General features: G+C 44.8%; 1 protein-coding gene and 2 non-coding genes across 4 annotated transcripts; all 3 read left to right on the forward strand.

The window, feature by feature from the left end:
- Positions 1-1105: 1105 nt before the first annotated feature.
- Positions 1106-1178, forward strand: TRNAR-ACG (transfer RNA arginine (anticodon ACG)). Its single transcript has one exon. It is a non-coding gene; the product is annotated as a tRNA-Arg (tRNA).
- Positions 1179-1646: 468 nt separating this feature from the next.
- Positions 1647-1719, forward strand: TRNAV-CAC (transfer RNA valine (anticodon CAC)). Its single transcript has one exon. It is a non-coding gene; the product is annotated as a tRNA-Val (tRNA).
- A 68-nt stretch (positions 1720-1787) lies between these two features.
- HMGN4 (high mobility group nucleosomal binding domain 4) lies at positions 1788-12064 on the forward strand. Of its 2 annotated transcripts, none has more exons than XM_003927257.3 (2): positions 1788-2097; positions 10268-12064. In XM_003927257.3, the coding sequence occupies exon 2, from the start codon at positions 10348-10350 to the stop codon at positions 10618-10620; it is 273 nt and encodes a 90-aa protein (XP_003927306.1). In that variant the 5' UTR covers positions 1788-2097; positions 10268-10347; the 3' UTR covers positions 10621-12064. The 2 variants fall into 2 exon arrangements, with proteins under 2 accessions (XP_003927306.1, XP_010336283.1); XM_010337981.3 differs by lacking the exon at positions 1788-2097 and adding an exon at positions 2134-2311.
- Positions 12065-14039: the final 1975 nt, after the last annotated feature.

The following is a 14039-nucleotide window of genomic DNA, read 5'->3' on the forward strand; positions in this document are numbered from 1 at the left end:
GCTATTATTGTCTAGGGAGGAATGCAAAACTAGGTCTACCTTAATGTTTATGCAGAAAGAGCAGAATATCTTCTGTAAGATCTGTTGAAACCTTATGAACTGAAAACAAATATTTTCTAATCTCAACGTGTATATGCTCACATTAGGCAGTTTTACTCCTGTTGAGCAGGCCTCAACTTATTTAAAACGCTCACCAGGCATTGGGATGATTTGTTCTCAGAATTATGGACAAACTAAAACACATACGAGATTTTGTTTACTTTCAATGTGAACAAGTGAACATTCACATGTGTGTCCGGGTTGCTGATGCTCCTCATAAAGCTGTCAGATTCTGAGGTGAAGGCCTTGAAGTAGAACAGCATGCTGTGAGGATGCCTAGCACGGTTTTGCATAGTAAAATATTCGAATAATAACTTAAAAAGGCTCACAGATAGACAAATACAAAGTCAGACCATGCCACCGTACAATGGCTTCCAGCTTCCTGCAGAATACCAGCCAGAGTCCTTACAAGCGTCTCCCTGGGTCTCCTCTTCCTCTGCACTGAGCACGCGCCTCCTCAAAACAACCCAAGCCTGCCCCCACCTCCAGGCCTTTCCCCTGGCGGGTTTTCCCCGGTTCCAGATCACTCTTTTCCCCTGATACCAGCATTTATCTCTCCTTCATCACTTTCACTGCTGGGCTTTCCTATCCCCTTTCCCCGTTTTATTATTATTTTTCTCCAATAGCTTATCACTATTATTTCAATTATTTAGTGCTTTACTATCCACTCCGCCACTGCCATGTAATCTTGAGGGCAAGGGTCTCTCATGTTTTCTTCACTGTTCTCTACTGTGTCTTGAACACTAACATTGGTTGAATGAACGAAGGCATGAACAGGGCGGTGATACGGGGGCAGGGAGGATCCAGGCCTTGCTTTCCACTGCCATTTTCAGCGGACAGACAGGCCGAGAAAGGAATGAAGACCACGCGGCGTGTGCGAAGTGGCTGCGGTGGAGTCCGTGCGCTGCGAGCCTGCACGTGCCGGGCAAAGGGGACTTCAGGCCCTCGCCCCGGCATAAGGGTACAAGCTCATTCCTTATAAATACCCGCCACGCACACACGTGGAGGGCCAGTGGCGCAATGGATAACGCGTCTGACTACGGATCAGAAGATTCCAGGTTCGACTCCTGGCTGGCTCGGTGTGTAGTGGTTCATTTTACAACTTTCCGACTCCGCAGCAGTTCAATGGGGTAAGGAAATTCGTGCAGAGTAAATTTGCCTGGAAGGCTCGTAAGCAAGAAGGGCCGCTTTTGACAACGGATGGGGTCGCAAATTCTGCCACTGACCACACGGTAGCGCTCTAGCCAGGTCGTGCCCAGCCTCGCCTTCGGTTTTGGCCGGAGAACGAAGGACGCTCAGAGATTAATATTAAAGTCTCTGTTGTGTTCTTCCCCATTCAGTCATCTGTAGACTAAATTCTTAAGGGTATGGCTTCAGTTTGAATTCCGGAGGAGCGGGCTCCGAGCTTTTCATTGGGTTTTCTGGTTGGAGAAGCCGGTAGAGAGACGCATGCGCACATCAGCAAAACGGGCGCTTCGAGGGGACAAAGGGCCCGAGTAGTCACTGAGGAGGGAGAACTGCCAGCTCGGAGACCCCGTCCCTAACGGGTTTCCGTAGTGTAGTGGTTATCACGTTCGCCTCACACGCGAAAGGTCCCCGGTTCGAAACCGGGCGGAAACACGCCCCCTTTTTTTTTCTCTTAGTACGAAAATTCCTACGGTGTGTATCTTTTAAGGATTTTTCAGGCAATCATAAATTTCCTCTCTTCCTTTTTCCGTCTTGCCAGCTCGCGGCATTGGTGCTTAGGACAGGCCTCAGGCCCACACGTTGCTGCCAGGGGGAGAACCGGCTCTCTCCGGCTGGGACTCGGGGCGGTTCCCGCCTGCAGCCCCGGAAGCGCATCCCCGCCTTCCCTCGCCTTCCTGTGCGCGGCGGTGCCCGGCTGCGGTCGTCTTCTCTCTCTCGGGGCGGGTGCTGGCCCTGCCCACGCCTAGGGCTCAGGTGCTGCCAGGGCCGCAGCTGGGGTTCCCGCGCCTCTCGGACGCTCACGAGACTCTGGTAAGTGCCTCACAGACTTTGTGCGCCACCCCGGAAAAGGAAGGGCAGCGTGGGGGTTCCGCGCCCTTCAGATGCCTGGGACCCTCCCGCGCGCGGCCCCGTCCTGATGAGGGGCCTTGGGCCGGGTCACCCCGCCGGGCCTCCAGTCTCCGGGGGAGTCGCTGTGTCTCTCCTGCGCTCCGCGCGGGAATCCCTGAGAAAAGCGGCATCAGAGGTGGGTCACAGGGAGCCGCAGGCCGGACAGCAAGGAGAGGTCCTGATCGGAGCTCTGGGACCAGGACGAGAAGGAAAGGAGGGGATGGGGAAGGATTGCTCCCGCGGGGCCGTGGCCGGGAAGACGTGGTGACCGGCAGCTTGGACTGACTTGCCGTGCGCGCGCCCTTCCTCCCCAATTTATCTTCCAGAAACCCTCGTTAAAGAGACACCCAAGGGCTCAGTTTTCCTCCACTTTGACCTTCTGCTATCCCATCAAAAAGAAAAAATGGATCCCAAAGTTAAGAAGCAGACCAACTGTGGATTCTGCGTCTTGCGTTGCAGCTCAAGAAAAGTCATTGGCAGCACTTGTTTAGAATCACGGCTTGTGCCTTGGTGCTTGGCCACTTACCTCTGCCTGCCATGTGGCTTGCTTACAAGTTAATTGGATTAATCAAACGTTTTTATGAGAAACTTGTTGTGCGGCCGGGCAGCCTCAGGTGTACCCGCAGAGGGTTTTCTTTCTTAGATGTATTACTACTTTTTCTAGGGATTAGCCAAGCCTAGCCTCTCGGATCACGTTGTCCAAGTTCCCTCAACTAACTGATTCGAATGTGATGTGTTTGTTTTGTTTGTTTTGGCTGGAGTGCAATGGCGCCATCTTGGCTCACTGCAACTTCCGCCTCCCTAGTTCAAGCAAATCTCCTGCCGCAGCCTCCCGAGCAACTGGGATTACAAGCGACCACCACCACGGCTTGCTAATTTTTGTGTTTTTAGTTAGAGATGGGGTTTCACCGTATTGGCCAGGCTGATCTCGAACTCCTGACCTGAAGTGATCTGCCAGCCTCAGCCTCCCAAAAGTGCTGGCATTACAGGCGTGAGCCACCGCGCCTGGTCGAATGTGGTATTTTTATGACCACGAGAAAAGAAGCACTTTGGTGGGTCCACAAAATTAAAAAAAAAAAAAAAGAAATAAAGAAAAGGACAGTTTTAATGAGTACCATTTTCTTAAACAGGCTGCCTTGGATACAGGTTGACTTGAAAGGCCCATTCTTTTGTCATCTTGCTGGTTCCCTTAACAAGACAACAGCTTGGCTAGCAAGGTAATGTCTTGGTTAGCAAGACAATAAGCTTAGGCATGTGCTCAACAGCAATCTAATACATTTTCATTTAAAATCCCCTCTGTACTACCCAGAAATATAAGCAAGTTATTGTGGTGCCCTGAGAGGAGGCAAAGGTTTCAGGGTCCTGGGAGATAACAAGGATTTATCCTCTTCATCTTTCTGTGATGCCAGCTAGCAGGAATACTTTGGCCTGGAAGCTGAATGTGCCCCTAACCAACCTGTACAGATGGGTGACTGGGAGCTTATGGGTTACTCCTCTTCAAACCAGATGGATTCTGGCAAGGTGCAGCAGCAAACCTACCGTTTTAGACACCTACCCTTTTCTCACCTTTCTTTCTCCCCCTGCCTCTCCCAGTCTCTCTCACTTAACCCTGGGTGGAAGCTGGTCCTGCGCTCTGCTACTTTGGAAGATGAAGAACAAACAAGCCCTGGAGAGTGACTGACACCCTGTGACCTCTTGCTTCTATTTCTATAGCGCACTGCATCTTGCCCGTGAATTTTTTTTTTTTTTTTTTTTTTTTTAGTGCGTGGTCTTACTCTGTCACCCAGGCTGGAGTGCAGCGGTGCAGTCTTGGCTCATTGCAACCTCTGCCTCCCAGGCTCAACTGATTCTCCTGCCTCAGCCTCTCAAGTAGCTGGGACTACAGGCATGTGCCACATGCCCAGCAATTTCTTTTGTATTTTTAGTAGAGATGGGTTTCACCATGTTGGCCTTGCTGGTCTTGAACTCCTGACCTCAAGTGATCCATCCCCTCAGCCTCCCAAAGTGCTGGGATTATAGGCGGCAGCCACCGCATCCAGCATCTGCCTGTGCATCTGTTACTGTATTTTAATGATATCCTTTATTCTCTCCTTCCTAAACCTGGTGTTGATAACCTTCTTCCAGGTCTTCCCTCCAACCCCCAAACACATTTTTTTCTTAAGTAAGAGGCAGGGAGGAAGAGGGGAGCCTTCTGATATTGGGGTGGGATTGAGGCTAAAACCCAGGTTTAAACTGCCTCCCAGAAACCCAATTCCGTATACATCAAGAGAACAAAAAGATGCTGCTAAAATGTGACTTGTGTTTGCTAGGGATGAGGTGAAAATGAGTATTGAATGAGGTGGCATTTTGGTCTGTGGATTTGCTTGCAATGAAAGAGAAGAAACATAAAAATAGACATTTTGAGGGCTGAGTGAGACCCCCAAATTAATCTAACCCAAGATATATCCCAAGTCAAAACACTCTTCTTCTTTTTTTTTTTTTTTTTTTGAAACAGAGTCTCACTCTGTTGCCCAGGCTGGAGTGCAATGGTGCGATCTCAGCTGACTGCAACCTCTGCCCCCTGGGTTCAAGCACTTCTCCTGCCTGAGCCTCCTGAGTAGCTGGGATTATAGGGGCGTACCACCACACCTGGCTAATTTTTGTATTCTTAGTAGAGATGGGGTTTCACTGTGTTGGCCAAGCTGGTCTGAAACTCCTGACCTCATGATCCACCTCCCTCAGCCTCCGAAAGTGCTAGGATTGTAGGCTGAGCCAACGCCCAGCCCAAGTCACTAAATTCTTACACTGTTCTCTTCTGTTAGCTGCTAGCGCTACCAAAACAAGGTACCACAGACTGGGTGGCTTAAACAACAGAAATTAGTTTTCTTTGACTTCTGGAGGGTCGAAGTTCAAGATGAAGATGTCAGCAGGTTTGGTTTTTTTTTTTTTTTTTTTTTTTGAGACGGAGTTTCGCTCTTGTTACCCAGGCTGGAGTGCAATGGCGCGATCTCGGCTCACCGCAACCTCCGCCTCCTGGGCTCAGGCAATTCTCCTGCCTCAGCCTCCTGAGTAGCTGGGATTACAGGCTCGTGCCACCATGCCCAGCTAATTTTTTGTATCTTTAGTAGAGACGGGGTTTCACCATGTTGACCAGGATGGTCTCGATATCTCGACCTCGTGATCCACCCGCCTCAGCCTCCCAAAGTGCTGGGATTACAGGCTTGAGCCACCCGCCCGGCTATCATGATCTTTTTTTAATGAAAAAATGCAAGTCTTCCTGCTAACAAAAGGATTGGAAGAAAGATGAAGTACTGTGGCTCACGCCTGTAATCCCAACACTTTGGAAGTTCCTTCTTTCCTGTAGCAATCTGGTTAAAGAAGGAGTTAAGTTGAGAACTTTCATGAGAATTTCAGTCCAGTTTTGTGCAAGGAAGATAAGTGATTCAAAACTTTCACTAACTTTCTCTGTTCTTTGTTGATACAGTGTTACTGGAAGAGTCATTTTAACAAAGGGGAATTGTTGTATTTCTAAAACTTTTTAAATTGTTGCCATGTCTTGGAAAAATAACTTCAGTATCTGTCTTGATAATTTCTTTCTGGATGATACCATTGAAAGTCATTTCTCTATGTTTCCAAAAAGTTATACAATTACTAGTAAGATTTATCTGCCAGTTAATCATTTTTCTTTCTTCCACATGCATGAAGAAGTATTTGAAATGACTTTTTTTTTTTTTTTTTTTTTTTGAGACAGAGTCTTGCTCTGTTGCCAGGCGCCAGGCTGGAGTGCAGTGGCACGATCTGGGCTCACTGCAACCTCTGCCTCTCTGCCTCCCGCGTTCAAGCAATTCTCCTGCCTCAGCCTCCTGGGTAGCTGGGACTACAGGCACGTGCCACCATGCCCAGATAATTTTTTTTTTGCATTTTTAGTAGAGATGGGGTTTCACCATGTTGGCCAGGATGGTCTCGATCTCTTGACCTCATGATCCGCCCACCTCAGCCTCCCAAAGTGCTGGGATTACAGGCTTGAGCCACCCCATCTGGCCTGTAATGACTTCTATATTTGATCGTTAACTTTATTTTTTTGAACTCTTAAAATGTGTATTTTTTTTACATTAATAGACTTCCTTTTTTAGAGCAATTTTTGATTTACAGAAAATTGAGCAGAAGATACAGCGTTCCCATGTACTTCCTTTCCCCTACCTCAGTTTCTCTTAAGTTATTAACAGCTTGCACTGGTGTGGTACATTTGTTACAAATGATGAACCAATATTGATAGCTTATTATTAACCAAAATATGTAGTTGACATCAGAGTTCACTCACTGTATGAAGTTCTATGGATTTTTTTAAATGCATAACATCTACCATTATGTAATATATACTCTTACAGTAGCATACAAAAGGATTTCATTGCCCTAATAATCTCTTTTGCTCCACCTTAAATAATTACTTGTAAGTACCACTGTGTGGTGAGAGCTTCTTCCTTTTCCAGCCCTCCTTGTCCTTTATGGAAATGATAAGAGCTTTTACCCATGTCTCTGGCCCCTTTTCATTTTGTGTGTATCTGTCTCCTACATTTGTAAGGTCGCTAGAGAGTCAGCGTCACCTGGTTTCCTAATCAGATTCCTAAAGGAGAGTTTCAAGAATTAAATCCCGCTAGGCATGGTAACTCATGCCTGTAATCCCAGCACTTTGGAAGGCCGAGGCGGGCGCATCGCAAGGTCGGAAGATTAAGACCATCCTAGCTATAATCCCAGCACTTTGGAAGGCCAAGGCGGGTGGATCGTGAGGTCAGGAGATCAAGACCGTTGTGGCTCACGGTGAAACCTCATCTCTACTAAAAATACAAAAAATACCAGGCATGGTGGCAGGCTCCTGTAGTCCCAGCTACTCGGGAGGCTCAGGCAGGAGAATCACTTGAACCCGGGAGGCAGAGGTTGAAAAAGAAGAATTAAATCCATATTCATATACTCAGTTACAGCATCCAAGCAGTGGCCTATTTTCCCTGATTTTATTTTGTCACCTGCTGTATTTTGGCCTCTGACATGTGGAGATCATGGCCCCCCTACTTGGCATGGACTGCAGTGGATCTAACTTGAAGAGTATTGAACTTAGGAAAAGAGACTGTGTGAGCATTCCCACACCAGGAAATGGGCTGAGAAGCAATGATGGAGTGAGATGGAAGGAGAATGGTGTGGCGTGTCCATTCTTAGCGAAATGTGTGCTAGGCCAAAAGCTCACTCTTCGGTTACATACTCTCATTCTCTCGTAACTTAAAGGCCTGCAAAAGTATATGCAGAATAAAAGAAAAAAGATGTTTTAAAAAGTATATGCAGAATATTTGGAGTAACCTTATTCATTGCCCAAGTTGGATCGCTTTTCAAAGTAAAAGAGAACGTTATGATTAATTATACTAGGGCCGCAGGTATAAATCAAGTCACGCGACTGTTAGATCAAATGATTTTCACTGGTTTTTTCGTTGTAAGAGTAGCTGTCTTTGTCTCACCATTCCTTTCTGGTCACACTGTTCCCATACCCAGAGTTGACCTCTGTGATCTCTGGCATTCGTCTCAATCATTTTTTCTTATTTGTGTCTGATTTGTATTTTTTTAAAAAAAAATTTTGTTTCCTAAAAATTGTTAAATTTTTTTTTTAGTGTTGCATTTGAGAGAAAGGAAAAAGGACAAAAGTTATCAATAAATTCATGTAATGTCTAAGCAAGGATTTCTTCAGAAGAGAATGGATCAGGTGTAGTTGTATCAGTAGAACTGCAGTGTGCCTCAGTGGCACCAACACTTTATTTATTTATTTTTTTGAGACAGAGTCTCACTCTGTAACCCAGGCTGGAGTGCAGTGGCGCTGTCTTGACTCACTGCCCACCTCCCAGGTTCTAGCAGTTCTCAGGAGGATCGCCCGAGGTCAGGAGTTCGAGACCAACCTGGCCAACACAGTGAAACCCTGTCTCTAGTAAAAATACAAAAATTAGCTGGGCATAGTAGTGTGTGCCTGTAATCCCAGCTACCTGGGAGGCTGAGGCAGGAGAATCTCTTGAACCTGGGAAGCAGAGGTTGCAGTGAGCTGAGATCATACCACTGCACTCCAGCCTGGGTGACATAGCAAGACTCCAAAATTCTGTCTCAAAAAATAAAAGTAAAAAAATAAAACTGGAACAATTTAGAGACAAGATTAAAAGAATAATAACATTGTGAAGTGGGGGCCACTCACGAGGTTACAGAATTTCCCAGAAAATGTTTCCAAGAGTGGGACAGAAGGTATGAATCGCTAGTCATAGTCGAAAGCTTTAAAAAAAAGACAGTGGCCAGGCATGGTGGCCCAAGCCTGTAATCCCAGCACTTTGGGAGGCCGAGGTGGGTGGATCACCTGATGTTGGGAGTTCGAGACTAGCCTGACCAACATGGAAAAATCCCGTCTCTACTGAAAATACAAAAATTAGCTGAGTGTGGTGGCACATGCCTGTAATCCCAGCTACTAGGAAGACTGAGGCAGGAGAATCGCTTGAACCTGGGAGGTGGAGGTTGCAGTGAGCCGAGATTGTGCCATTGCACTCTGGTCTGGGCAAAAAGAGTGAAACTCTGTCTCAAAAAAAAAAAAAAAAAAAAAAAAAACTCACACAGTGCCCATGAATGCCAGCCCTAGGCTGGAGTGCAATGGTGCAATCTTGGTTGACTGCAACCTCCGCCTCCTGGGTTCAAGCAATCCTGCTTCAGCCTCCCAAGAAACTGGGATTACAGGTATGTGCCACGATGCCCAGCTAATTTTTTGTATTTTTGGTAGAAACAAGTTTTCTCCATGTTGGTCAGGCTGGTCTCAGAATCCCGACCCCAGGTGATCCACCCACCTCGGCCCCCTAAATTGCTGAGATTACAGGTGTGAGCTACCACGCCCAGCTAGGCCTAAATTTTAACTGCCCAAACTGAAATCCTTTTCCATTTCCTACTTGTGTGGCTCTCAGTCTGTGTTCTGAGCTACTCACATTTTAATTTTTGAGCAGACACATGTAATTTTTCTATGTAAGACATAGATAATGCTCCAGCCATGTGCTTCCCCTACAATTTAAAGGAGAGAATGAGAACGCAATGTCCCCCATCTCTGGACTAACCTGCATACCTTCTCCAACCACATCCCTTTCCCAACTCACAAAAGATGACCACTGTTCAATTTATTTATCCCCTTTGTGTGTGTGTGTGTGTGTGTGTGTGTGTGTGTGTGTGGAACTATGTTTGTGGCCTCAACATGTCATAGTTTTACACGTACAAATGGATCTGTACTGTACATGTTCTTCTTCAACTTGCTGTTTTTGTTCAGCATTATATTCTTGACATTCATCCTTATTTTGGAACCTAGCTATAATCTATTTGTTTCAGTTGCTGAATAGTAGTATTCCCTTTTATAGATACTACCACAATGTATGTGTCCCTTCTACTATTGAAGGACATTTGAGTGATGTACCGGTTTTTGAAGTTACAGTGTTGCTACAAACATTCTTGTAGGGATCTCCTGTTCACACCTCCAAGAATCCCTTTAAGTAAATACCTAGAAGCAAAATTGCTTTACATAATACCACTTTTTCCAGAGTACTTTACAAATAACCACTCTTTCCAAAGGCAAATACACTAATTTGCGCACACACACACACACACACACGCACAGAGCAGTTCATAAGGGTTTTGATTGCTCCCTATCAGCTGAGCCCTTGATATTGTCAGATAACTTGTTTTTTCTCAATTTGGTGGATATGAAATGTTATATCCTATGCTTTTAGTATGTATTTCTCATATATTTTTATGTGCTTATTCCTCACTCATGCTTCCAAGAAGTACCTGTTAACATTTTTTGCCATAGTTTAAAATTTTTTATTTTGGCCTTTTCTCATGGATCTATAGGAAGGCCTTATGTATTCAGGATTCTAACATTTTGCCTGTTATGTGTGTTACACATAATCTTTGCCAAGCGGGTAACTTCCTATTGAAATTTTATTATGCTATATTTTTTTGATATACACAAATTATTAACAATCTAGTCAAATTTGATTTTGAATGTTTATATTGGTCACTCTTTGCCTTTATGGTTTACACTTTCTGTGTCTTGTTAAAGACATCTTTCCAGGCGCAGCGTGAGGCAGACAGACGCACCCACTAGGACGTCTTAAGCTGCCTGTCATCACTGCTGCCACCATGCCCAAGAGAAAGGCAAAAGGAGATGCTAAAGGTGACAAAGCAAAAGTGAAGGATGAGCCACAGAGGAGATCAGCGCGGTTGTCTGCTAAACCAGCTCCTCCAAAGCCGGAGCCCAGGCCTAAAAAGGCCCCTGCAAAGAAGGGAGAGAAGCCGGTCAAAGGGAGAAAGGGGAAAGCAGATGCTGGCAAGGATGGGAACAACCCTGCAAAAAACCGAGATGCCTCCACACTCCAGTCCCAGAAAGCGGAAGGCCCTGGGGATGCCAAGTGAAACGGACAGTTTTGATAGTTCTGTACTTACAGTGACTCTACTGTTTGAAATACTATTTTTTTAAATCAAGTTTTATAAAACTGTAGAAGTTTGGCTCTCTTTTTTAAGTTATGTTGTTAGCACACAGGATACTTCACTGTTGTCTTTTTGTGGAAAGGGCAAATACCACTAACAGGGTGTATCTCAGAAATGGAATTAAAATAGGGGAAAATAAGATTTTTCTGTCCCACTTTTTGAAGATTGTTCTTGATTCCCAGGAGAAATTCTCTGACATTCCCATGTCAGCCACTTGGGCACAGAAGCCTTACAGTGTAGGGAAGCAAAACGTCACGTCTTCTCCTTCCCTGATGCCATCAACATAGACTTAACTTCCTTAAACCAAGAGTCTTGACGTAGCCTTGGCAGCCCGAAAATCAACTGTTAGGTAACAAAACTCAGGCTCTCCGGTGATGACATCGAAATGGTGTCACCCGAAAGAGCCAGGATCCCTGTTTTTAGTTTGTGGATTCATCCTGCAGGTTTTACTTTATTTCCTCCATATCAAAGTGGGCCTGTGAAAAGTTCATACATGCCTCATGTGAAGCGTCCACCCTTTCTGAATATCTTTCTCATTCACAGCAGCAACAAAATACGTTGTTAACTTTTACAGTGACTTTCGGAGGAGGGGAGTTTGGAAATTTTAATATGTTGACTATTTCCTGCTGAAAATAAATGTTTTTAAAAAGTATAATATAAAGCTGAATACTACTTGGTTTGTTGGGAAATCCTTTCCTACCCAAAGTCATAAATCCATTCTTTACTGCCTTGTAGAAGTTTTATAGTTTTTTCTTTCATATTTGTCTTTAGTCTGCCCTGAACTGCTTTTTTGTGAAAAGTAAGAGTTAGAAATTCAATTTAATATTTTTCATATGGCAAAGTGGTTGTCTCAGCACAATTTACTGAAAAGTTCATTCTTTCTCCAGTGATTTGTAATACTGCCTCTTTTTCATAAATTGTTTGTGTACATGTTTGGGTATTTTGATGGTTTCTATTCTGACTTATGTCAATTTGTCTTATCTTGTAGCAGTATAATACAGTCCTGATTATTACAACTTTAGAAAAAGGTCTTGATAAAAACCAAGATGCCTCCACATTTTGTCATAATTTTAACCAGTCTCACCTCTGTCTCCAGTATCACCACAAATTTTTCCTTCCTTGGAGTGTCTTGGCTATTCTAAGTCATCTGCTCTTCTATATAACTTCTAGAAGTAGATCAACAAGTTATAAATCAAATCAACCCAAGAATGTTGAAATTTTGATTGGATTTGTATTGAATGTATAGATTACTTTGGTAAGCCATGTCATTTTTACAATGTTGTCTTCCAATCCATGAATATGGTACAGCTGTCCATTTACTTAGACCTTTGACATATCTTTCAATAAAGTTTATAATTTTCTCCATAAAGGTCTTGTAATATTTCCTAGGGACTTTATGCTTTTTAACACTACTTCCTATGGTATATTTTTAGTTGTTACATTTTCTGTTTTTAGCTAATGTTGGTTTTAGTTTAGTTTAGTTTTTTTTTTTTTTTTTTTTTTTTTTTGAGACGGAGTTTCGCTCTTGTTACCCAGTGCAATGGCGCGATCTTGGCTCACCGCAACCTCCGCCTCCTGGGTTCAGGCACTTCTCCTGCCTCAGCCTCCGGAGTAGCTGGGATTACAGGCACGCGCCACCATGCCCAGCTAATTTTTTGTATTTTTGGTAGAGACGGGGTTTCACCTTGTTGACCAGGATGGTCTCGATCTCTTTTTTTTTTTTTTTGAGACGGAGTTTCGCTCTTGTTACCCAGGCTGGAGTGCAATGGCGCGATCTCGGCTCACCGCAACCTCCGCCTCCTGGGTTCAGGCACTTCTCCTGCCTCAGCCTCCTGAGTAGCTGGGATTACAGGCACGCGCCACCATGCCCAGCTAATTTTTTGCATTTTTAGTAGAGACGGGGTTTCACCATGTTGACCAGGATGGTCCCGATCTCTCGACCTCGTGATCCACCCACCTCGGCCTCCCAAAGTGCTGGGATCACAGGTGTGAGCCACTGCGACCGGCCTGGTTTTAATTTTTGTATTCAGGAACCTTGCTGTCTCTCATTCTTGTATCCGCATATTGTTGTGGGTTTTTTTTGTAAACATAGTCAACCATATATTCTGTGTGTACAGACAATTTTGTTTCTTCTTAGTCCTTATATCTGTAATTTTTTTCTCTAATGCTCAGCATAGTTTAGATTTTGGGGATATGGTGTTAAAAAAATAATAAGTCTCTGCTTTTTTTTTTTTCTTCCTCACTCTGTCTCCCAGACTGCAGTTCAGTGTCACAATCTCCGGTCACTGCAACCAGCACCTCCTGGGCTCAAGTGACTCTCCTGCCTCAGCCTTCCATGTAGCTGAGATTACAGGCATGCACTACCATGCCTGGCTAATGTTTATATTTTTAGTGGAGAGGGGGTTTCACCATGTTGGCCAGGCTGGTCTCAAACTCCCGACCTCACGTGATCAGCCCACCTCTGTCTCCCGAAGTTCTGGGATTACAGGCATGAGCCACTGTGCCCAGTTGTCTCTGCTCTCTTTCTTTCTCTTTCTTTCTCTCTCTCTTCCTTCCTTCCTATCTTTCTTTCTTTCTTCTTTTCTCTCTCTTTCTTCTTTCTCTCCTCTCTCTCTTTCACTTTCCTTCTTTATTTTCTTTCCTTCTTTCTTTTTTTGTTTGAGACAGTCTTGTTCGGTTGCCCAGGCTGGAGTACAGTGGTGCCATCCCTGATCTCAGCTCACTGCAAGCTCCCCCTCCTAGGTTCAAGCGATTCTTCTGGCTCAGCCTTCTGAGTAGCTGGGACTACAGGAACAGCCACCATGCCCAGCTAATTTTTGTATTTTCCGTAGAGATGGGGTTTCACCATGTTGGCCAGGCTGGTGTCAAACTCCTGACCTTGTGATCCACCTGCCTCAGCCTCTGAAAGTCCAGCCTCTGAAAGTGCTGGAATTACAGGCGTGAGCCACCGTGCCCAGCCATGTGTCTACCTTTTTATAGCTTATATTTTAGATGCAGTCAAGGGGCATAGGTAATATACAAAGGTATGTGACAAGCGGCCTTAAGTAGAGATGTATAGGTGGGTGCTCTCCAGACAGGATGGTTAGGGGTGTCCTCTGATGAGATGACATTAAAGCAGAGCTCTTAATGGAGTAAAAGAATCAAAGATGTTAATCTGAGAAGAAAGCATTTCAGCACAGGGAATACCAAATAGAGATGAGGTGAAAATGTGCTTGACATACTCAGGAAGAACAAGGAGGCAAAAATGGCAGAATTAGAATTAGGGTGAGGTAGAAGGATTGTGGATATAATTGCAGAGATAGGGGCCACAAAATAAAGGATTTTGCAGTTTGTAAGTTTTCTCT

This window comes from Saimiri boliviensis, chromosome 4 (genome assembly GCF_048565385.1).
Source record: "Saimiri boliviensis isolate mSaiBol1 chromosome 4, mSaiBol1.pri, whole genome shotgun sequence".
In the NCBI taxonomy this organism is placed as follows: domain Eukaryota; kingdom Metazoa; phylum Chordata; class Mammalia; order Primates; family Cebidae; genus Saimiri; species Saimiri boliviensis.

Bases quoted from the DNA above. Each gene is read 5' to 3' on its own strand.
- HMGN4 (XM_003927257.3), top strand. From the start codon at position 10,348: ATGCCCAAGAGAAAGGCAAAAGGAGATGCTAAAGGTGACAAAGCAAAA.